Source organism: Schistocerca cancellata, chromosome 9 (genome assembly GCF_023864275.1).
Source record: "Schistocerca cancellata isolate TAMUIC-IGC-003103 chromosome 9, iqSchCanc2.1, whole genome shotgun sequence".
NCBI classification, from domain to species: Eukaryota; Metazoa; Arthropoda; class Insecta; order Orthoptera; family Acrididae; genus Schistocerca; species Schistocerca cancellata.
Window position 1 is genome coordinate 167,993,500 of NC_064634.1, and position 24,136 is coordinate 168,017,635.

General features: G+C 37.4%; 1 protein-coding gene across 1 annotated transcript in view; it reads left to right on the plus strand.

The window, feature by feature from the left end:
* LOC126100425 (two pore channel protein 1-like) overlaps positions 1–24,136 on the plus strand; it is a 105,221-nt gene that overhangs the window by 57,465 nt on the left and 23,620 nt on the right. The window contains exons 8-12 of the mRNA XM_049911029.1: positions 4,954–5,172; positions 12,870–12,989; positions 13,611–13,950; positions 14,077–14,378; positions 19,982–20,088. Coding sequence (XP_049766986.1) covers positions 4,954–5,172; positions 12,870–12,989; positions 13,611–13,950; positions 14,077–14,378; positions 19,982–20,088 — 1,088 coding nt within the window. The remainder of the gene's footprint in view (positions 1–4,953; positions 5,173–12,869; positions 12,990–13,610; positions 13,951–14,076; positions 14,379–19,981; positions 20,089–24,136) is intronic.

The window sequence follows — 24,136 nt, forward strand, 5'->3', positions numbered from 1 at the left end:
AGCTCTGCCATACAGTTAACACTGGCATCTTTGAGAGAAAGATAGGGTGATGTATGATGGAGAATAGTTTCATCATAATTTGGCAAAATAAAAGATGGGCACTAACAAGTGGAGGTTTTAAGTTGTTCTGCAAACCTTCCTTGTATGGCTTTGAAATTAGTGTTCACCAAAATAGCTAATATGAAGGCAAGTCAAAAGACACAGCCATAATTGAAAGCCTTGCACCGAGCTGTTGAGCCACACAGAATTATATTATTATTATTGTTACTGTTGTTTGTGAATGATGACATTCTTTTTCATGTGTTAGTACACATTACACAATAATGTTTAAGTCAAACATGAATGTGAGCTGCAGTGTACTTTTGTTTAAAAGGCTGTTTTAAAGTAGTTAGATTATAATTTGTTCAGATGTATAAACTGCTGTACTGTGCATACATTCATAAAATTGTTTGCTTTGGCTCATTTATTTCCTATAGAAATTCACCAGAAGTTGTTGAAGGTTTATGATGTAGCTATCCCTTTCATGTTCAGTAGTTAAAAGAATGGATTGGTGGCTTCAAAAGTTGAGCATACTTCTCATGAAATGATCCATTTGAAACACATCACAAAACTCTGACGAAAACATGGATAAACTGCTCAGTAAGGTGGTGGGTGATTCACAGTTAAAACTGTATGAGCTAGCTGGCATCATAAGTGTTTCACAAAAAAGGAATAAGGTACATTTTATGTATGAAGAAGTTTTGTACAGAATGTGTACCAAGTGCAAATGCAAAAACAAAGTTCACAGCAACATTTGGGCCATTGTCAAAATAATTCATCTTATTTTGTGTACCAGTTTATTACTGTAGATGAAATACGAATCCACCACTTCATATTGAAAATGTAACAGCAGTCAAAGCAATGGGTAGAAACAAATGGTCCTCCACTTCAGAAGTTTGAGTTAGTATCATTGGCTGGAAAGCTTGTGGCATTTAGTTGTGAGATGCAACAGGAATTCTTTTTATTGATTAATTTGTCTAGGATAAAATAATAACTGGAAAATACTATATAAGTCTTGTGGATGAAAAGAAATATGCAAGAAGCATCTAGGATTCCTGTTCAGCAGGGAAAACATAGTTTTCAGGAAAATGCTTTTCATCACTAAAGTGCTTTGTTAATGAGAGTACTAAGAGATTCGGAAAATGAAGTTTCGTTATGTCCACTCTGTTTGCCAGATGTGTCTTCGACTGACTTCCTTAGTTTTTACATCTAAAGAAATTTGTATTTGAAAAATGTTTTGATTCCAATTAAAAAGGTCATGGCTGCTGTAGATAGATATTTCACATATGCTAGAGAATCGCATTTCAGGCATGGAATACACTTACTGTAAAAATGCTCTGATCTAAAAATGGGTCTGTATTTAAAAATGTGTTTTATACCTGAAATACCCAGTCTTCCACCACTATATTGAGAAATTTTCATCTTTCCATCATCCATGAGCTCAAGGCCCTGATCAGGTAACACTTTTAATATTTATAAGAAGACTATTTGGCCAAAGTAGAGGGGATATAAAATACATGCCCGTGATAGGAGGAAAAAAAAATGCAACTGTAATATAAATTTAAGTGTTTAGAAGTGGTTCATGGATGATAAGCACTAAAGACAAGAAAAGAAGCTTTTGAAATGTGGTGCTAAAGAAGAATGCCATTTATTAGATGGGTGTATTGAATAACTAGTAGTAGGCACTGAATCAGATTGGAAAGAAAAACTGCATTGTAGCACAACTTCATAGGATACATCCTGAGGCATCAAAGTATAATCAGTTTGGTAAGGGAGGGAAGTGCAGTGTAAATTTTTTAGAGGGAGATCAAGGCTCAACTATTGTAAAAAATGTTTGTGCGGATGTAGGTCGCAGTAATTATGCAGAGATGATGAGGCTTGGGCAGATAGGTCAGCATGGAGTGGAGTGCTGTATCAAACCAGTCTTTGGACTGAAGATCACAACAACAATGTTCATTAGAGGGAATGCTTACCTGTAAAAAGTTTAATTCCAGTGCAATTCTGTAGATGAGTTACTCTACACTGTACCCTTCCTCTTGGGGGTTCTATCTATACATAGTACGAAAAAGAAACTCTTAGGCATGCTTGGGGTTCGTTGTCTGTACAGTATGAAGAAGAAACCCTTAGGCATTTTGAAAAGTGGTAGGAGCAGTGACATATTAAATTGTTCAGTTGGTTTGTGAAGACATAACCATGTAGCTCGTAGTAGACCATTGGCCAAGAAAAGCACACAGTTCTAATGTCAATAAGGTTATAATGCATATGAATATTAGCATATACCAATTAGGGTACTTAATTGTGTTGATTATATTTTTATGTGGCATCTGCAGGTACAGCAGGGCATAGATGAAACTTCCTGGCAGATTAAAACTGTGTGCTGGGCCGAGACTCGAACTCGGGACCTTTGCCTTTCTGTGAAGTTTGGAAGGTAGGAGACGAGATACTAGCAGAATTGAAGCTGTGAGGATGCCTCGTAAGTTGTGCTTGGGTAGCTCAAATGGTAGAGCACTTGCCCATGAAAGGCAAAGGTCCTGTGTTCGAGTGTTGGTCCGACACACGGTTTTAGTCTGCCAGGAAGTTTCATATCAGCACACACTCCACTGCAGAGTGAAGATCTCATTCAGGGGCATAGATATTTACACTGGAAAAGTTTCCTCTACAAAATATTCATTTATCATCATATGTTACAATATGTAAACATATTCACAATCTATAGTGTCATGTCTAACTGTGGATGGTATAATATATACTGCCTCTAATAATATTTTTCTCCATTTGCAAGTAGAGTTAATTTTTGCCTTATGACATTTCCTGTTAATACCAGAAAATCCATCCCATTGCTGTTATTCACTTTCAAGCATTTTAATACAATACTGACATAAGAACCACAGTCATGACTGCTGTTGCCTCCGCTACTGTTATCTCCACCATTGACCTAGTGGAGAGATGCAGTATGTACACATTTGTTTGGCCTATCTAAATACGAGTCAAATATATGAGCATGTAGCTTGTAGCATGCTGTATGGCAGTTGTCATACTGCTCTCTTGCCATTGTGAACTGTAAATCAAAAGTAATTTTAATATATTGTAATTGTTAATAGAATCTTCCATCAGTTGTTGGTAGAACAACATTATAAACTGGTGCTTTTTATTTATTATATTGTAATTGCTTGTCATAGTTAATCATGTTGGTTGCCATCTATATACAGAGGTGGCTTTTTGAGGTCATTTTTAGTTGTAATTTGTAGTCATTACAGGCCATCTTTGGTGCCTCTAAACCAGTACATCATGGTTTTAGGTCTTGTTTTTAAAATGTCAGGTATCTTTGTTGTGAAGCTGGCACCTTCTTTTCAGTTGAGGTGACTGGAGACCTTGTTACTTTTGACAATTTTTGTGCTATTCTCAATTTTACTGTAGATATTTTTAAATGTTTTCTAGTGGCTAACATTGGAATCAAAGTGAGAACATAAGTGGCACTGTTGATGGTAATCTGCCCATTGGATAGTGACATTTACCTCAGTGTGGTCCACTTTGATCTGTATGATGAGAGTAGTCAGTGTGTTAGCACCGACTCCTCTCTCTCTCTCTCTCTCTCTCTCTCTCTCTCTCTCTCTCTTTGTCTGTCTGTCTGTCTGTCTGTCTGTTTGTGTTTGTGTGTGTGTGATCAGCAAGACAAACTGTACTCCAAAAAAACTTAACATGCACTCTAAGGAAGGAAAACTTATCTATTACAAGGTTGAACTTACCCCTTCAGGCCTCCATGGCAGCAATGGCTAACATTATGCTTTTATAAGATCAATACTTATTGTAATTATTATATAATTAATTTATTAAACTTGGTTTATAACTCAAACATATTTAATATTTAGTTAATAAGTAAACGGTATCACAAATCATAAGGAGTGCAAAGATTCATATGAATAAAAATAGCCTGTAGTGGTATAAAGTAAGCCTTGAACAGTATAGATACATGTAAACAACAAGAATTGGAACCTCATATCCCAGATTTTCGTAAAAAAAAAAAAAAAAAAAAAACCACACACACACACACACACACACACACACACACACACACACACACAGAGTCAAATTTGCTGTGAAATGGGATGTTACACAGCTAACCAACTTTGTGTTTTCCTCTCGGCCCCACATTCTCACTGTTCTATTCTTTGTGTATTTTTGTCACCGCATGCCTGGCATTATTTGTGCTTTATATCAAATTATGCACAAAAAATTAAAGTACTGGATGACTTTTGGCATATTTATTGTAAATAAAGTGGAGAAAGGATAAGAATTTAGTAGAAGATTACTGTAAGCAGAATGCCCAGTTGTACATATCTGTATGATCTGATTGATGTGAAGCTCTTGTGTTACTGTTGAATGAAATGGTGATTTGAAATGCAGAGAGGTGAGGCTATAATATGTGTACGTAATAAAATATATATTGAAGTGTACTCATTACATAAATGCACACTGACATTTGTTTCATAACTGAAACAGTGAGATGAAGGTGGTCCCACACGAAAATTTAATAGTTCATTTCTTATCCATATTTTGCAGTCTTTCAGTTCAAGCTGAGGATGTCATGCCCATTCTGTTTCAATGAATGTTTTTTACTTTCAATGGAAAATACTGTATTGGAGGAAATTTATTTTTTTCTCCTCCAGAGTGCACTGAATTTTTGTTGTGTTGTAACATTTTTCACAATTTTATACATTTTCTCTGTATTGAACTATTCTTATATCTGTTCTAAATAACTAAATTCACATTGTGTAGAGAAGGGTACTTATTTCTACTCAGATTCAAAGATATAAGGCTTGTATGTGATTACACATTTCTTTCCGTATGATCAGTTATTAGGATGTTGAATGGTTTGTATTTTATGTATCTATGAAAATCTTTTAATTTTTTCAGCGGTTCGAGATGTAGTTCTCATGTTTAAGTACCTGAACTCCTCAGGGAGTGGCACACTGTCGTTAGAAGAGTTCTACTCTGTGTATGATGCTGTTCTATTGTGTTGGGAGCCACAATTTTCGCAGGCTCCTTGGTTTCACACAAGCTGGGCACCATTACAGAACTTATGTCAACTCATACACGACTTAGTTCTGTGGAAATATTTTGAACATATTATCTGTGAGTTTTATTTAACAGATATTTACTCATATTTCTTTGCTCTTGGTAATGTATTGAAAATAGCTTTGCCATCTTTTGTGTAAAATGATATTGTTTGTTCACCTTTTGTTGTAAATTACATTTATAGTTGGCTCCTTGCTTTGATTAGATGGTATTATATAGTGTACATGTTACAGTTTGAGTAGATTAGTACTAGCTATATTTGTCACTAGTATACTTTATAGAACTAGGCAACAGTGGTTGCTTCTGACTTTTATTGTGTAACTTGACTTGTTCCGCATCCCTGAGGGCTCTTCTTCATGACGGGAGTTATGGAAGATGCATTGCTGCCTTTTTTAGGATTCCATACCTCAATTGGTTGAAATGAAACCCTTATAGAATAACTTAGTTGTTCGTCTGTCTACTGACTGTGAATGTCCCCTTTTCTCAGGAATGGGCGGAGGTATCAAGCTCAAACTTATGTCGGGTACTAAGGTCTAAAGTTTCTTTGTGGTGTAAAAAGGTTTAAGCTTCTAAGTCAATGCAATCAAAAGATACAGCCATATTTTGATATGATAAAGCCTCTCATCAAAACCTATGGAACAATGGCCATCAAACTGCAGCCCATAGGCTGCATGCGGCCTGTCTCGAGCATTTATGCGGCTGGTGGTTCTCAGCCATATTTTATAATGTTATGCATCTAGCAACTAAAAGCCCTATCCATAAACATCATTTAATGTTTAGAGCTTCTTAAGAGTATAGATTTCCTGCTCAGTAGTGAACAAAAATAATTACAGAGATAGTAATATTTTAAGATGTGCTTAGTTTAAACTGTTGTTAATGAATTTGACCATGAGCAACGTAGACTGCTTACCTCGGGGGCAGAGGGGTAAGCAGCACGGCCACTGTGGGGTTAGAGGATGTGAGAGGGGTAAGTTTTCTCATTTGTCTTCCAATGTTCACAACTCATGGGTGTATGTGTACCAATGATGATTTATCATTTCTTATTTTGTTACCAGTGGGTTTTTATAGTATGCTACCATTGTGTATCCTGTGTCCTATTTTTGTCTTGTTTACTTGTTTTCATAGACTCGGACTGTAACTCTTGTTTTATGTCGAATCAGTCATTTGTTAATCCTGTATTATGTCATACCAGGACACAACTTAAAATAATTTCTACCATGTATTGTCAAAACAAACTGTGTTGATATGGCTGGATAGGCACATTCTGAAAGCCAGAAAATATAAAAAAAGGAATCCTTATGAGCTTGTGTAGCTTCTACCGATCAGCTGCTATGATATTACTTTCAAAGTCAAGTAACATGAATCATGGAGGTGCATTGTGCAGATGGTCATCTTCAAATGTATTACATATTTTAATAAGGAATATGAAATTAAATTAACACTGTTATAATATTAGGTTGGTGCATACATTTGTAGCATTTTTGTTTTGTGTGTTGATATTCCAGTTGTTATGAGTATGTTTATTGATCACAATTTTTTACTTGTAGTTCACTGTTACTATTCAAGTTTCCATAATGTCATTTTGTCATTTGGAGGTAGTGAGTTGAGCCATAGGTGCTAGAAAAAGGAGTACCAAATAGAGAAATCTGAACATTTCTCACATACTCTTGTATTTGAGTTCAGCAGAGAGTTGTCACCAGAAGAAGCAGCTAGAAATATTTGCTCCATGTATGGGGATAATTCCATTGGACAGAGCACAGCAAGAAAATGGTTTTCTCATTTTAAGGGGGATCATTTTGACATTAGTGACTCTTCACATTCAGGAAGACATTCAGGGTTTGATGAAGACCGTTTATACACATTAATCCACAATGACCCAAATCATTGTACTTGAGAACTGGCAAATGTGATGAGCTGTGATTGTTCCACCACCGTGTGACATTTGCATGTAATGTGGAAGGTCCAAAAAATAAGATGTATGTATACCATATGCTCTAAACCAAAAACACACAAATTAGTGGGTGGCAATACGTGCATCTCTGCCTGGTCATCTTTAGGTGGCTCGTGAACAGCACTGACTATTTCTATCCTGTATCATTACTGGTGACAAGAAATGATGTCTTTATGCTAACATAAGGAAAAGAAAGGAATGACTGTCCCCAAGAAAAGCAGCAACTCCCCATAAAAAGAAATGTGCACATCCACAAAAGATAATTTTATGCATCTGATGGAACAGCAAAGGTTTGGTGAACTACAAATTGCTTCTCCAAAGTGTTATAATCGACGCTGACATTTATAGTCGACTGTTGAGATGTCTTGCAGACACAATTTAAGAACAGTGACCTGGAAGACTGCGTGAAGTGATGCTATTCCATATAATGCCTGCCCACATTCTGCTAGACTGACAACAAAAGCTATACCAGTCTTGGGTTGGGAAGTCATTCTGCACCACCTTTTCAACTTGATCTTATGCTCTCAGATTTTCAGCTTTTCTGCTCTGTTGAGCAGCATTGAAGAAAGTTATATTCCAGATAAAAAAGCACTCCAAACAAAGCTGTGGTTTCTTTGCCTCAAAGCCACATGATTCCTAAAATCGTGGAATCAGAAAGTTACCCCAGCATCAGCAACTGTTGTAAATAGTGAAGGAGAATGTACTATTGATGACTAAAGTATCTGTTTTGTGTATCTGTTCTATTTATTAAACTTACTGAAAAACAGCACAAATGCATGCACCAGTCAAATAGAATGCAGTCATTAGTAGAAAAATAACATTCAAAACATTTGTGATCATGTGTCATATTGCGTAACGCATTTACCTATAAATGCAGTTACTGCTACTAATTAATCACTCATTTATTCATGCATATAGACAACACAAGAAAACTTCACCATGAAATTACAGTGTCACAACTCTGGGCTCACTGAATGTGGCAGCAGTCTGAAACAGAAAACAGTCTACAAGAAGTGTTTCAAATATTGGCAGTTTTAAAAATCAGTACCTGGGTGTCAGCAGCCAGCTTATAGCACATGTACTGTAACTAGTGTATTGGGGACTCATAATAAGAGGGCTATCCACAAAGTACATTACGTTTTGGAATTAAAAATAAATAAAGTATTGGAAATTTTTTTTATTATATGCAGATGAAAGCCACACTTAAATACTACTTTTCTATATAGTTGCCATTTAAATTAGGGCACTTATCGTAGCGATGGACGAGCTTGGAAATTCCTTCATCGTAAAATTCTGCCGCCTGTGCCTTCAACCAAGTGGTTACCTCTTTTGGGACAGAAAAGGTGTGATTTTTGTGGATTTCCTGGAAAGAAGCACTACAATAAACTCTCAAAGGTATTGCCAAACTCTGCACAACCTCAGAAGAGCAATACAAAACAAGCGAAGGGGGAAGTGGGGCTCAAAGATCTTGCTGATTCACAACAACGTCCGGGCCCACACGGCAAATGCCACTCGTGAAGTTCACGAATCTTTTAAGTGGGAGTTGTTTCCTCATCTGCCGTACAGTCCCGACCTGGCACCAAGCGACTTCCACTTATTCCCAGCAATGAAAAAGTGGTTGGCTACGCAGCATTTTGATGACAACGCACAGCTTCAAGAAGAGGTAACCACGTGGTTGAAGGCGCAGGCGGACGAATTTTACGATGAAGGAATTTCCAAGCTCGTCCATCGCTATGATAAGTGCCTTAATTCATATGGCAACTATGTAGAAAAGTAGTATTTAAGTGTGGCTTTCATCTGTATATAATAAAAAAAATTCCAATACTTTATTTATTTTTAATTCCAAAACATAATGTACTTTGTGGATAGCCCTTGTATATTGATTTATGTAAGTTACCAATTATTAATGAGATCGGTGCATATGCAGCCCGAGGTGCCACCCCACAATGTAAGTATTGCCCTTTTGAGCAAGAAAGTTTGAAGACTACTGCTTAAGACGAATGATCTACGAGTAAGTAGATGTTGGGCTTGGTGGTCTAATGGCTAAGTGCATCCCTGGAAAGTGAGGTCATTTGATCAAATCTCAGTTGGACCATGGATACTTCAGTGTTGTTTTAACCTAGCCTTTGCTTCTCAGTGTGTGGTTCAGGTTCCCCAGTTGTATAACTTTGGTTGGTTATGGACACGCAAGTGACTGAAGTTGCATCCAGTGGAAAGACTTGCACCATGCCATTCAGCCACATGAAAATTATCATCTATGTACATAATCAAGTTTGTATGGAACTCTCAGAGCACAAGTCTTACTCAAACTTGTCTGATTTTTATATATAATAGTAGGTATTTATTCACGTAAATTGCAGTTTGCCACAATTTTAAAGAGCACAAACATGAACTTCATTTCCTGTAGCTCTCAGTTGCAATGAAATCCATAACTAATTCTGCGTATCAGGGATCCGACAGTTTCTAGGTAGGTTTGTGGAGGTATGTGGCTTTAGATATCTATGCAGAGGTCATGTAATTCACATCAGTAATGGGCTGCTGATTTCTGTACGTGAGGATAGTGCCTGATAGTGACAGAGATAGGTTCCATAGGGCTTAAGTTAGGCAAATTTGGTCACTGAGACATCAACATGAGTTCACTATAATGCTCCTCAAATCACTGTAGCATAGTTCTGGCTCCAAGACATCATCGTCGGACAAGACATCAAGTGTGAAGGGATGCAGATGGTATGCAACTGTCAGCCTGTCTTTGATTACTACCACAGGTCCTATGCAAGCACAGGAGAATGTCTCTCATAGCCTAATACTGTTCTCATCAGCCTGTGTCTGTTGTGAGCTGCGCGTTTCGAGCCGCCATTCACCTCGATGATGGTGTTTGTGGAGATCACCATCGACCTAGTGTGGTACAAATGTGTTTCACGTGAAAAGCTGACACATTTCCGTTGATGGATGGTTGAATCCCGAAGATCCCACACCCAATGCAAGTGTAATAGATGGCATTGCTGGGTCATCATGTAAACACTTAGGGATGGTCTGCTGCGGAGCTCCATGTTCAAGAAAGTACAATGAAGGGGATGCCTATCCAACTTCATAGAGGTGGCAAGCCTCCGAACCCTACATTCTGTGAAGAGATGTGGATGTCCGACCATTTAGTGCGTAATGGTAGATTCACTGTCCTTCCACCTCTTTGCCTAGATGCTCATGACAGTAGCACATTAACATTTGACCAGCTTTGCTGTTTGAGATAATCGTTCACAGGCTCTGTGTAATAATAACCTGCCCTTTGTCAAAATTGCTTATCTAATGGATTTCCCCATTTGCAGTCCATATCTTTGCTAGGGTGATCCCTTGTTCATGCCTGTTGCACTTACAAACTTCTGTTGCAGCGTCACATTCCCACAATGCTGACAGGCAGCATCCGTGACGCGGTGGGCAGTGGTCATAATGTTTTGGCTGTTCAGTGTATAGTAAACACATAATGAATACTGCCATTTTTACCTAATTCATTTGTTTAATACACAATTCCTTTATCTCAGATAACCATTCAAAATATATTTTTCATTGGTCTTCACTAAATATCACCAAACAGCAACCAGTTGTCTTTCCTCTTGATCCAAACATTGAACCACCTCTGCATTTCCGCGCCGTTCCATTTTTCTTCTTTAACATTTTCGACGATGGTAGATGCCAAGTAGTTTCGTGCTCTTCCATATCAGAACACTGCAGCCCAAGGAGCTTCTATAGCAACACAACAAGCAGTATTACATTGCCGCGCAATCCTGGTAGATGCAATATCCACTAAGTGTAGATGTCATTATCCTTAGGTGCCCTCAGAGTAAAAAAAAAAAAAAATCATACTTGCCAGAGTTAACAGATAATTCATTCCCTTCAATAACTAAGAGTTGATTTTATGATTTCTTTGTTAGATCCACATAGACTATTGTTTGGCAGTAAGGAATTGTAAGATACACACACCTCCATCGTTGTGAGAGGCATGGATCACAACAAATACAATGTGTGAATAAACGAATTAATTAATTGATTAATGAACTGCTATGACCATTGTAAATTTTCAGGTGGTTATGTCTCATGCAATTTATTTCTTGTCTCTTTGTAGCAAATATGAATTTTTAGATTCTTAAATCTATACCTACATCAAAAATACGCCTTTTTAATAATCTTTGTGTTCAATATGGCCTTGCATTTTAATCGTTTTGTTCCTTAAATATCTGCATTTGGTTTTTCTCTGTACCTTTCTCAACTTCAGCAGTTTTTCTGCATAATATTTTCTGCTGTTATGCCTTTCAACATGTTAAATAATTTCTTTCTTCTGTGCTGTCAGTTTCTAAGAAACACTTTTGAAATAAAATATTGGTCATAAAATCGGATTGAAAAGCAGCATCCAGGCATTTTCGCAACAGTGGCTCCTGTCCTATGTCTCTGCTTTCATCTGCAAGAGGTACCATATTGTTTCTTCAATTCACATAACATTGAGCTTCAATCATCTCTGCTTATGTTTGCAGTACACACCATATTATTTCTTTATACAGGGTTATTCTAAATAATGGACCCATTTTCAAAACTTCGTATTTATTCAAGTACCAATTAAAAATGAACAAGCTTTATACCAATGAAAAGAGGAAGTTTGAAAGTCTTTTTTTCATAATGTTTGATATCAATTTATTAAATGTAATAATTTGTAATTAATTATTTTTAATAATTAGAAATATGATAAATGTTATAAACGTTCAATGTGGCCACCATTGGCTGCATGGCAAACATTGATACGGTAGCTGAAGTCGTCTCACACATGCGAAAATGTATCTGAATGATATGCAGAACCAGATAACTGGTGCCGTATACTCAGTAACAGCAGTGTAATTGGTAGAGGTGGGACGTAAATAGCTTCCCTCACATAACCCCGTAAGAAATAGTGCAAGCGATCCAGTGCTCAGGAAGGGAGTCATTCAAAAAGCCTTGTACATCACGGTGTCAGTGGGGTGGAGCTCCATCCTGTTGGAAAATGAAGTTGGTGGTTGAACACCTAATTTGGTACAAAATGCCTGCTGCACTGCAGTTTGTGACTCACTTTTTACTAACTCAAGAACGCAGTTCCACACTTTCACAGCTGCCATCTCACCCACAACTGACAGTGAAATGGAGTGATGGCCCTGTTTCCATGTGAATTCTACTGTCCACTTCTGAAACCATCACCACCCTGCTGCCCGCCGCTGCCTGCCAAAAACTTTGAAAGTTCTTCTTTTCATTGGTATAAAGCTTGTTCATTTTGGATATGTACTTGAATACATATGAATTTTTGAAAATGATTCCATCGTTTAGAATAACCATGTATTTGCACAGAATCAATCTATCATGCTTCATTTGCTGCCTGCCAACAGCTCATTATTGAAAATATCTCCCAGTCTGGATCTTGTTATTTTCTCATATACAGAATCTTTCTATTCCCCATTCTTATTCAAATTTTAGGAAATTCTAAAAGCTAAAAATTGTTCCATGTTATTAAGTGTGTGGTTATATCCCTGTAATTAGTCTTTGAACTGATTACCACCATTACCACCACCACCACCACCACCACCACCACCACAACACTACAACACTACAAATTTATGAAAGAGGACACTGTATTCACTGTACATTATCTAACCATCATTATTTGATTTTAAGTTCAAACTTTGTGATCACATTGCTGGTATTAATTTATGTTACTATTTTATAATGATTTCTAAATTCATCTGATTCTTATCTTTTACTAACTGTCTAAACAGCTGAAGTTCCTTTCCAGATGGCTTGATTATTTGTAACGGTATTTCCATGGCAATACGTATCGCTGAGCTAACTACTGATTTGGAAGAATCAGCATGTGCCTTTGCTGCTTCTTGGGATACGATACTGTTTGTAAGCTGTAAGTTTATATTAAAACATCAATTCCTAATTCATTTTTTCTGAAAGAATTTCATGTGTTATTATGTGTTTCCGTTTGATTCTTTTTCGGTCAAACTTTAGGAGTGTAAAGTGTTCATAAATAAATGTGAGAAAGATGCATATTTAAAAATATTACATGCCAAAGAAAAAACTGAAAGTTTTGTATCAAAAGGAAAATACACTCAAGGAAACTAAATAAATTAAAAGTCAGAGTTCCTGCCCATGACTTACCTTCAGGAAGGAAATATCAAATACTGTCAATATACACATACAAAAGTACACATAATGTCCTAAGTTTCTGAACTGTTAGTTACATCCTAAGGGAGGAGAGAGGACTCCTCTATGGAGGAACTAACTGTTCTGAAAGCAAGAATAGTGCACGTACTTTCTTGAGTGTCTGTTGACAGTGTAAAATATTCACCCCAGTATGCACTAACTGACAGTCTTGTCTCATAATTTTTTCAACATCTGGAAGTTTAAATGACATTCATTGCTGCCATTTGTTTAATGACCAAACATATTTAAAGTTTGTTAACTAAACAGTTTGTAACATTGTTTTGCGCCAAAGAAATGAATATTGATATCTATTTATTTTTTCCAGTGGGATTAATAGAGGCACTGTTAAAGATCCTGGGGCTAGGTGTGTCCCAGTATTTCAGCTCTGGATGGAATTCATTTGATTTTTCTGTTACTCTGGCTACACTATGTGCAGTTACACTTCTGACCATGTTCCCATGGATGGTAGTTTTGATTTTCATCCGCCCATTAAGACTGCTGCGACTTTTTAAACTGAAGAAACGTTATCGTGACGTTTTTGGCACGCTCGTACTTTTAACGCCCCTGATGTGTTCTACTGCCATAGTCATGCTTGTGCTATATTACTTCTTTGCCATAATTGGAATGGAGCTCTTCGCTGGATACGATATGCGGAATTGCTGTGTGTAAGTTGAGAAGTTTGCAATAAGTGAGGCACTGTCGTGCATGTCATCAGCAAAATTATAGCTTAAGCATCTGTATTTAATTTCATAGAAGGTTAGTCACTGAAATGCAGCATGATATTCTTACAGGAATACTACAGTGGAAGACTTCTACAAGTACAGTGCCAATGGAAGCACTGCACTGGGGTACTATTACCTCAACACCTTTGAAAACCTGATGAAAAGTTCAGTCACACTTTTTGAGTTGACTGTGGTTAATAATTGGTTTATTTTAATGAATGGATATGCATCAGTTGCATCACCATGGAGCCGCATCTACTTCATGCTGTTTTACCTGTCAACAATGATTGTCCTCACAATAGTTGTGGCATCTGTTCTTGAAGCATTCCGTTTCCGTATTCAGTACAAGCGACAAACAACAAAACGTGAAGGTATAAAACTGTACATGATTCTCATATTTGCAACTAGCTTTTAATTTCACGAAAGTCAATATGAGAATAAAAATAGTATGCACACCATTACTTGTTGAAGTAAGAGCCATGAACCAGTAGACAGACATGCAAAAACGGTGAAAACAGTTTATTTAATAATATGCAGTACAATTTACTAAATGACATCAACCATTTGACTTAAATATAGTGTTTTCCAGGAAAAAATACTGATATTTATGTGCGCTCTAGCCATTGCCCCGCAGCTTTGCCCGCGCATGCTTTCGACACATATATCGAACATTCCTCCTCGTCCTCCTCCTCCTCCTCCTCCTCCTCCTCCTCTCTGTGTTCACCTCTTCCTCCTCTCTGTGTTCACCTCTTCCTCCTCTCTGTCTGTCTCCTTCATCCTTTCATCTTTATCTGTCTCTCTCCTCCTCCCCACTTTCTGTGTCTTCATCTCCTCCTCCTCTTTTCTTTGTCCATTTTCTCCACCCCCTTCCTCTGACCATATCCTCCTGTCTCTCTCTCACCTTCCACCTCCACCTCCCCGTCTTCCTTTTCCACCTACCCATCACTACTCTACACCTTCCACCTGCTACATGCATCTTCCCCTCCTCCCCTCTCTCTGTCAATTTCCCCCTCCCCTTGCTCTGTGCATCCTCTCCTCTATCCACCTTGACCTGTCACCTGTCATACTGATCAGTGCATGTAGCCTGTGCATACAGATCAATAAAGCAGCCTGTTGTATTCCCACAACATGCCTGTCATGCAGAGCAAGCTACATGTTGGAGTCTAGAAACAGATTCTTTCCCCTGACACATAGGCTGCCCTGCATGGAAGGTCGATATAGCAGGCTGACACTGTTCCCACACAACATGCCTGTCATGCAGGGCGGCCTATGTGCCAGGGGCCAGTAAAAACAAAGTTTTGCTCATTCTTAGCTCCTATTGGAAATAGGATGCTATAAAACACCACAGTGCAGTTACTTATGCGGCCTGCTGTTTCTGTGTCAAATTTGATTGAAAATTATCAAGGGGTTTGGGAGAGGATTCGAACATACACACATACACTCTGCTTTATGTAGGGTGATCAGTTGTTAACGCAACCCCCTTTGTGGCAGGCGGCTGGCCGGCAAGGGCAGCATTTAAGATACCTACTTAGGAAGTTGTTCATTACATTTTGCAGTTTCCTCAGAAAATGGCTCCAATTTCTTGACAAATGTTAGTTTTAAGTTTATTTAAAGAGTGTGGATTTGATTTGTACACTCCCTCTTTTAATGCCCTCCCCCCCTCAAGATAAAAATTGAAAATTGCTGGAGGTTAAATTGGGGAATGAGGAGGCCATAAGTTGTTAGTGTTAATCCTATCTTGAAACACATCATGAATTTTCTATAATGAGAAGCTGATTTGCGTGTGCCAACGTTGAGACCTACTGGAAGGTCCAGAAGCATGTTATGTCTCAGTTAACTGGCTGAAAGAGCTGCAAAATGTTTTCCAAATATCTCACCACTAATTGTTTCCTAGTAGTGCACCACATTCCTATATTTGATCATGCAGGGGTGCCTTGTGCATTGTGTTAGGTTAGGCTTTTCAAAACTCCAGTAATGTTTACTTAGTAAATTAACATAGCCACTGAAGTGGAACTATGATATGTCCAAAAAGTTAAATGAGGGTCTATTTCTTTGTCATGAACCCTGTCCAAAATCCATTCACAAAACCACAACCTTTTTGCAGGGTCACTTGGTTTAAGTGCATGCATGGCAGTTATTTTACAGGTCTGTAACTTCAATAACTTTGTAGCTATTTGAATACAACCATAAGAAATTCCCATTTACTGAGAAAAATGTCTAACTGATTTTCTAGACATTTCTAGAGCATGCTCAATGTTACTGAGAGTTATGTTGATACTGTACATGGTTGTCTGTGTTTCACACCAAGAAAACTTCCTGTTCATTATTATTTATTTATAAAGTGATGAATTGTGCTCCGATTAAGAACTTGAACATCAGGAAATTCCTCTTGAAAGGATCTCTTTACAGCATATTCTGATTCTGTACACATGTACGAATCATACATGAATAGTCTTTGATTAATAGAATACTTGTATTTGTCATTTCACTTGAAACACTTTCACTCTATACACTGTATTCTGTCGCATAGCAAACATGTGCTACTTGTGCTAAAATTCTACCCATACATGGGGAAATATACTCAGCACCAGCAGCATCACTGGCTGACTGCCAGTGGAGCAAACAAATGCCCACCAGGCAGTTTCATTAAAGATTTGATCACACTGTGTGTGTGTGTGTGTGTGTGTGTGTGTGTGTGTGTGTGTGTGTGTGTGTGTGCGCACTCTAGAAATTATCATCACTTATCGAGTATAAACAGCAGCATTGTGGATATTCTGTAAGATATCTTTAAAATGCAATGTTATTCACTATACATGTTGTATTTTTGTCAGTTTGTTGAAAAAGGTTACTCGTATGAAGGCATGCTGAAAAGTTATGCCTCCAAAATTTTTAATGTGAAAACTCTTAAAACTTTTTAAATGAAAGAAATGTTATTAACATTCTGCACCTTTATTCTTCATATCTGCATTTTTATTTCTCAGCATTGTCACCCTTGTAATGAACACGTGGCTCCCAATGCCAGTTTGTTGATAATGTCACTATAGTATGTTCGACTTTGTTGATAGAGCCACAGTCTCTCCTCTGCTTGCATCGCTTCATCGCTATTGACATGAAGTCCTTGAGGGTATTCTTTAAGTTTTGGAAACAGTTGGAAATTGATGGGGACAAGTTGGAACTGTGTGGGGGTATGATCGATGACAGTGAAACCATGGGGGATTATTGATTTTCTTGTAGTGCTTGTGTAGTCTGACATTTGCATGCTGAAGGAGAGGGTGGTTCATGAAAAAACTTTTAAATTTTAAACTGTTTTATGTGTATCTATCGGCTGTACTGAGCTGAGGTAAGTACTGGCCAGCCCCTCTATCTCTTTGTTAGTATTTGTTTCACATCTTTATATGAGATTTTCCATTAATCATTTAAATTTTAAACTCTCTTACATCACACTGTTTCTCACACACCTACATACTTAATTTATGCACTGCCTTGTTTCATGCTAAAATTCAGAGCCCTACATCAGCAGAGGGTTGCAACTTGCATCAGTGAAGTGGGGAAATTACCCGAGTGATATGCATGACCTGTAATATCTCAGCTGATGTCAAGAACAGAATAAAAATTCGGAGCCATAACTTTTCAGCATGCCCATATATTTGAAGGCATGCAGCAATGTATCCTTCCAAATTTTTTACCTGAGAACTCTTTTTAAATAAAAAATTTTGTTAATATTCTACATCTTCATTTTTCATGTCTACATATTTGCAGCCCAGTTGTAGCACGTAATATGGTGGTTTGTAACATAAATATGTTAGTTTGTGAGAAACAGCATGCTGTAATCAAGTTTTGAATTTGATGAGTTTGTCCACACCCTGTCTTTCAGCATGGGTAGTGCTAGACAACAAATGAGCACTGCGACATTTGCATCTGCAACAACCTGATGCCTTCGGTTTGCAGTCATCAATCATCACCCGTACATTCCTGACTTAACCCTATCCAGTTTCCATCTGTTTCCAGAATTTAAAGAACATATTTGTGGACTTTACTTTGATAGTGATGAAGTGGTACAAGCAGAGGTGAGGTTGTGGTTCCATCAAAAAAATCAAACATTCTATGCTGATGGTATCAACAAACTGATCTGCTGTTGGGAGAACTGTGTTCATTGCCAGGGTGACTATATTGAGAAATAAATAAGTACAAATGAAGAATGAAAATGCAAGATGTTAATATTGTTAGTTTTATTGAAAAATTTTGAAGAGTTTCACATTCACATAAGACAGAGCTACTGTTTGTCTAACTGGTATTTACTTGCTTAAATCAAAAAGAGCTGGGCCCACATGTGCAGTCATCTTCAGCATAAAATTAGCATAAGTTTATTGTGAGTCAACACACTGGTAGTGGCATATGTTCTTTGTGAGGTGCTCAGTTACTGATGTGTACTTGATTTTTATTTTATTGTTTTTTTGCTTTGAAGATTAATTATTGTGCTTTGTATTGTATGGTGACTGAAAATCCTGGTTTGAAGATAAATAATAGACCACCATTCATTGTTCACCGTCGTCACTCAGATATGTGCTGATTGTTAACGTTGCACCTTCAGACTTTTACTTATTAGAATACGTTTGCATATCTGCTCTTTTCTCTCCCTCCCCCATCCCTCTCACCTGTGTGTGGTGTGTGTGGTGTGTGTGTGTGTGTGTGTGTGTGTGTGTGTGTGTGTGTGTGTGTGTGACCCATGCTGCCTCAATAGCCATCCATAATTGCAAAAGTGTTGCTGGTGCAGGATTTTGTGCATCATCAGACTTCTCAATTATGTCCCAAAAATGTTCTATGGGATGTCAGGTGATCTGGGTGCCTAAATCATTCTCTTAAATTGTCCAGAATGTGCCTCATACCAGTTGTGAACAATTGTGGCTTGGTGACCTGGTGACTTGTCATTCATAAAAAATCCATTGTTTTTTGGGAACATGAAGTCCTTAAATGGCTGCAAATGGTCTCAAAGGAGCTGAACATGACCATTTCCAGTCAGTGATTTATTCAGTTTCACCAGAGGATCCCGTCCATTCCATGGGAACAGCCTGCACCATTATGGAGCCACCACCAACTTGTACAATGCCTTCTTGATAACCGGGGTCTGTGGCTTCATGGGGTCTGCACCACACTCAAACCCTACAATCAGCTCTTACCAACTGAAACTGGGACACATCTGACCAGGCCACAGTTTTGCAGTCATGTAGGGTTGAACTGCTATGGGCATGAGCCCAGAGGAGGTGACATCATGCTGTCCTAGCCCATTAATGCTGGAGTTTGCTGCACTGTTGTAATGGATACATTGGTCATACATCCTACATTGCTTTCTGCGATTATTTCACAAAGTGCTGTTTGTCTGTTAGCACTGACAACTATATGCAAACCCCACTGTTCTCGGATGTTAAGTGAAGGCTCACAGCTACTGCATTGTAGTGCCTGAATGTTGGTATTCTCGCCACACTGTTGACACTGTGGATCTTGGAATACAGAATACCCTAACGATTTTCAAAATGAAATATTCCATGCATCTAGCTCCACTTACTATTCCATGCCAAGAGTCCATTGATTCCCATGATGTGGCCATAATCATGTCGAAAACCTTGTCACATGCATCATCTGAGTACAAATGACAGCTCTTTCAGTGCACTGCCCTTTAATACCTCGTGTATGTGATAATGCCCCCATCTGTTGTACATGTGCAAATCACTGTCCCATGACTTTTGTCATCTCACCATTTATGGTTTCAAAGATGGAGGATGATAACTAAACATAAAATAATCTTGTAACTATGGAGTATAATAACATATTTAAAGTTGTTTCATTTGTTAACTTGCTAGTTAATGATTAGGGTTTATGTTTGATACTTTATTGATTGTGAAAAGTTAGAGATGAATTTATGTTATTCTATAGTAGGAAATTGTTGTTTCGTAATTGGAATTGTTAAATCTTTCAGAGGAGAAAATGCTACATGAAGAGGTCGATGTGAAATGGGAAGAACTTCAGATGTGGGTTCAAGATTTCCAGCTACTAGAAAAGTTGCGTGCAGATCTAGTTGTAGATGTAAGTAAAATGAATTTGTTAAGTATTGTTAAGGTTACACATTGATGATCTTAACCAGCCAAATATGAAATAACTAGGTACTGAAATCCATTTTTATTTTCTTCTGCAATTTCTAAATTTTTTGTTCCTCAATTTTGATAATTCTTAAGACAAGATTTTGTTCTTAATAAATCAGCTCCAGTGATTGATACATGCCAGATTATCAGTACAGAAGCCTGAGGTTTGATCTCTATGGATCTTAGGATTGTTTTAGCACTTATTGCTTCTTCCACCTCTGGTGGTGATTGTCGTACATGAAAAGTGTTGAATTGCACCATGATTCAGAGTGCCTGTTAAATTAAATGTTTCTCTGTAACTGGCTGGATAAGTCAGTTCAAATTTCAAGAGAAGGCAAGGATATGCTACCTCTAATAACGTTATACCTTACAAAACACCTTGGTGTCCTGGTTGCGGACAGCTTTATTGTTTAATATACCAGCACAATATAATGCAAATAATGTATTTACCTGACTATAAGACAAGGTTTTTTCCCAAATTTATGATTTGAAAAATACGGGGTCATCCTACATGCATAAATAAAGGTTTGCTTGCTCAGGTCAGCATTTTTATGTTGCCTAATGTAGAGGTTACCTTACATTCATAGATGAAGTTCTGGTAGTTGAGGTCACACACAGATTTAATTTGCCAATTTCAGAAAGTTGGGTTAGGATAAGTGGCATTAACACAGAACACCAAAATTATGAGAAGTGCGAGGCCTGTGTTATGATATGGAAGCAGAGAATGACAGAGCAAATCAAATGACCTGGCACAGAATTTCAACTCTGGGGAAAATAGCGCATGTAAGGCCATATTCTTGCCTTTCAAAATAACATATTAGATTACAGTATTTTTCATTTATATTTTATGGGTGGGCTTCGTAGTCTTATGGTAAAACACATTCCTGGAAACCGAAATGTTTCTGTAATTTTGCAGTGAACTTCAAATATAGGAAGATGCATATTATTGCTTTTTGAACTATGTTTATTAGGTGAAAATATATTTCATTTACACTTCATGGGCAGGCCTTGTAATATAGGGGTAAAGTGCATGCCAGGAAATTGAAAGTTTTTTGAGACCTCGCAAAGAAATATATTCAAAAAATCTCATTTTAAAACTAAGAAAAACATTTTATATTGTGAAATAGTTATGTGCTCTGATGTCAACTATAATTAGGATCTGTGAATTTCTAATAATTGGTATGTATGTATATTCACTCGCATAAAATCCACACAGTCATACTCAAGAAAATTAAATTTACTCAACTTTCAAAACATAATTTCTTTATTCTGACTGAAGAATAAATTGAGAGCAAAGGAAATACACATTACCTGAAAATAGCCCATAATTTTTGTTAACACTTGGAGTGCTGGTCTCGTAGGTGGCTGCCAATACCTGTGGCTGCCTTTTTTTTTGGAAGTTATAACTCTGTGTACAATTATGTAGATGGAATTTGAAAACATTACTGGACATTCTAATTTATAGCCACTCCTTTTAGTATTGCTAGTGTGAAATCTGAATACATAGATGAAACTTCAATTTAGTAGTAATCATCACAAAAAAATAGTTGAAAACAAATCTTAATAATAAATGAAAAGCACCAGTTTGCTTTTGTTCTACAATATTATTTTTATTGCTAACCGGTTTTCGGCTTACAAGGCCATCTTCAGACATTTACTGAGTGTTATCACCAAAGAAGTTAAATGTTAGCAGACAACATTGGAAGAGAAGTAACACATCTAGAGTGAAGTAGAAACATACAGTGAGTAACATCTTTGCAATGAAATAGTAAAAACTGAACAGTACATAAATAACAATGGAGTTGACAGGAAAACCTATAGCACAAAATAGGAATAGCATGCCTACATAACAGTTTCTGTTAATAAACAAAACTAATGAAATAAGATAAAATTAGTACTAGACAAGGCTGCATCAAGAGGTATGAAACATGGAGAGTGATACACATACAATTAAAAAAGAAGAGAGAGTTGTCAATGTAAATACAGAATGCACGAGGAACTTAAGCAATATCAGTAAGATAAACAGAAATTAGTAAATGCAGGAAAAATTGAGGTGTTTGAGGGAACCTACAGTTTGAGAGTGTGGTGGCACTGCATTTTGACATTAACATTATAATCAAAGCAGTGGCTGTATACCAGTTTACATTAAATAACTGAGCAAAGTAAAATATGAACAGTATTTGATGAGACAACTACAAGGGGAGTTAAACATGGACATTAATACAAGTACAAGTTAAAAGCAAACACTTAACTATTGAAACTACAGCATATGTGGAATACAAAGACAACTGCAACAAATAAAACAACTTAATGACTACAGGAAAATGGGAATATGTAGGAAGAGAGAGTGTGGGAAGTAATGAACAACAAAGATGATTATATGAAGTTTAGGAGAGGGGAAGTGTTGAGTTGTGTCTGGTCATTTAGGATGAGATCTGGACTGTGAGCAAGATGTTTGTTAATTTCCAGGGCTTCCAGCAGGTTGATTTTATGGCCTTTGTTTGCTAAGTGGGACACTGGCTGGTAGTTGTGACCCTCACTCAGTACATGCTCAGCAAATGCAGAGTCTGAATTCTGCAACCTCCAGCTGCGTTCATGTTCAGCCAGCCTAGTTGGTATGTCTCTGCCTGACTGACCAATGTAAAATTTGTCACAATCAGAACATGTGATTTTGTATACCCCACTGTTGGCTAATAACTGGATCTTGTCTTTGCTGTTAAAAACACACTGGGCTGTAGTGTTCCTGACATAGTAGGAAACCCTATACTTGCAGGATTTCAGTGCTTTGGCTACAGTCTGTGATACCTGACCTAGAAATGGTAGAGTACACCATTTCTTCCAGACAGTGGATGGGGAAGCAGGTGGGGCATAGAGGAGGGGTATAATTTTCCGTTTTTGTTTCCTGTGCAAGATGTGGTCAATAAGAACTGGATTGTAGCCATTGGCTGAGACAATAAATTTTATTGTATCTAACTCTGCTTTAAAATCATCTCTGGACATGGGGATAGATATGAGACGGTGTACCATTGAGTGGAAAGCTGCATGTTTGTGAGTTATGGGGTGTTGTGAGCAAGAAGGTATTACTGTGTCTGTAGTTGTTGTTTTTCTGTAAATTTTGAAACAATGTGTGTGTTTACTGATGTCAATGGTGAGATCTAAGAAGTTTATGGATTTGTTGCCAATTTCCATAGTGAACTGGATATTTTTATGTTGACTGTTTAGGTTTTTCAAGAATGTGTTGAGTTGTCTTGTAGTACCAGTCCACATACACAGGACATCATCTACATATCTAAACCAGTATTTGATGTTTGCACTCAAGGGTTCTGTTTTTAGAAAATTTTGTTCAAAATGGTCCATAAATATTTCAGCCAACAGTGGACTAAGAGGGGAACCCATAGCTAAGCCATCTAATTGTTTATAAAGAGTGCCTTGGAACTGGAAATAGTTATGTGCAAGGCAGGTCTGTGTGGCTAGTCTCAAGTCATTCAATTCCACAGGATTGACATTAGACTTGTGCTTCAGCTCTGTCAGAATGTCAATACATTCTACTACTGGTATGTTAGAAAACAAACTGCTGACATCAAAGGATACTAATTTATCACTGTGTGAGACAGATATACCTTTTAACTTGTTTACTAGGTCCACAGAGTTTGAAATACCATGCTTTGGTTTGAATTTAGTCTTGCTCTTAATTAGGACATAAAGTTTACTGGCTAGTTTGTAAGATGGAGCACTGAATGATGATACAACTGAACGAATAGGAACATCTTGTTTATGCAGTTTAGGAAGCCCGTACATTCTAGGAGGCACTGGGTTCATATTAGTTAACAGTTTTACTTCAAATTCAGAGAATATGCTTTTGTATGAAATGATTGCATATTTAACATTGTCTTTGAACAGTTGAACTTTTTAATAGCAAAGACAAGATCCAGTTATTAGCCAACAGTGGGGTATACAAAATCACATGTTCTGATTGTGACAAATTTTACATT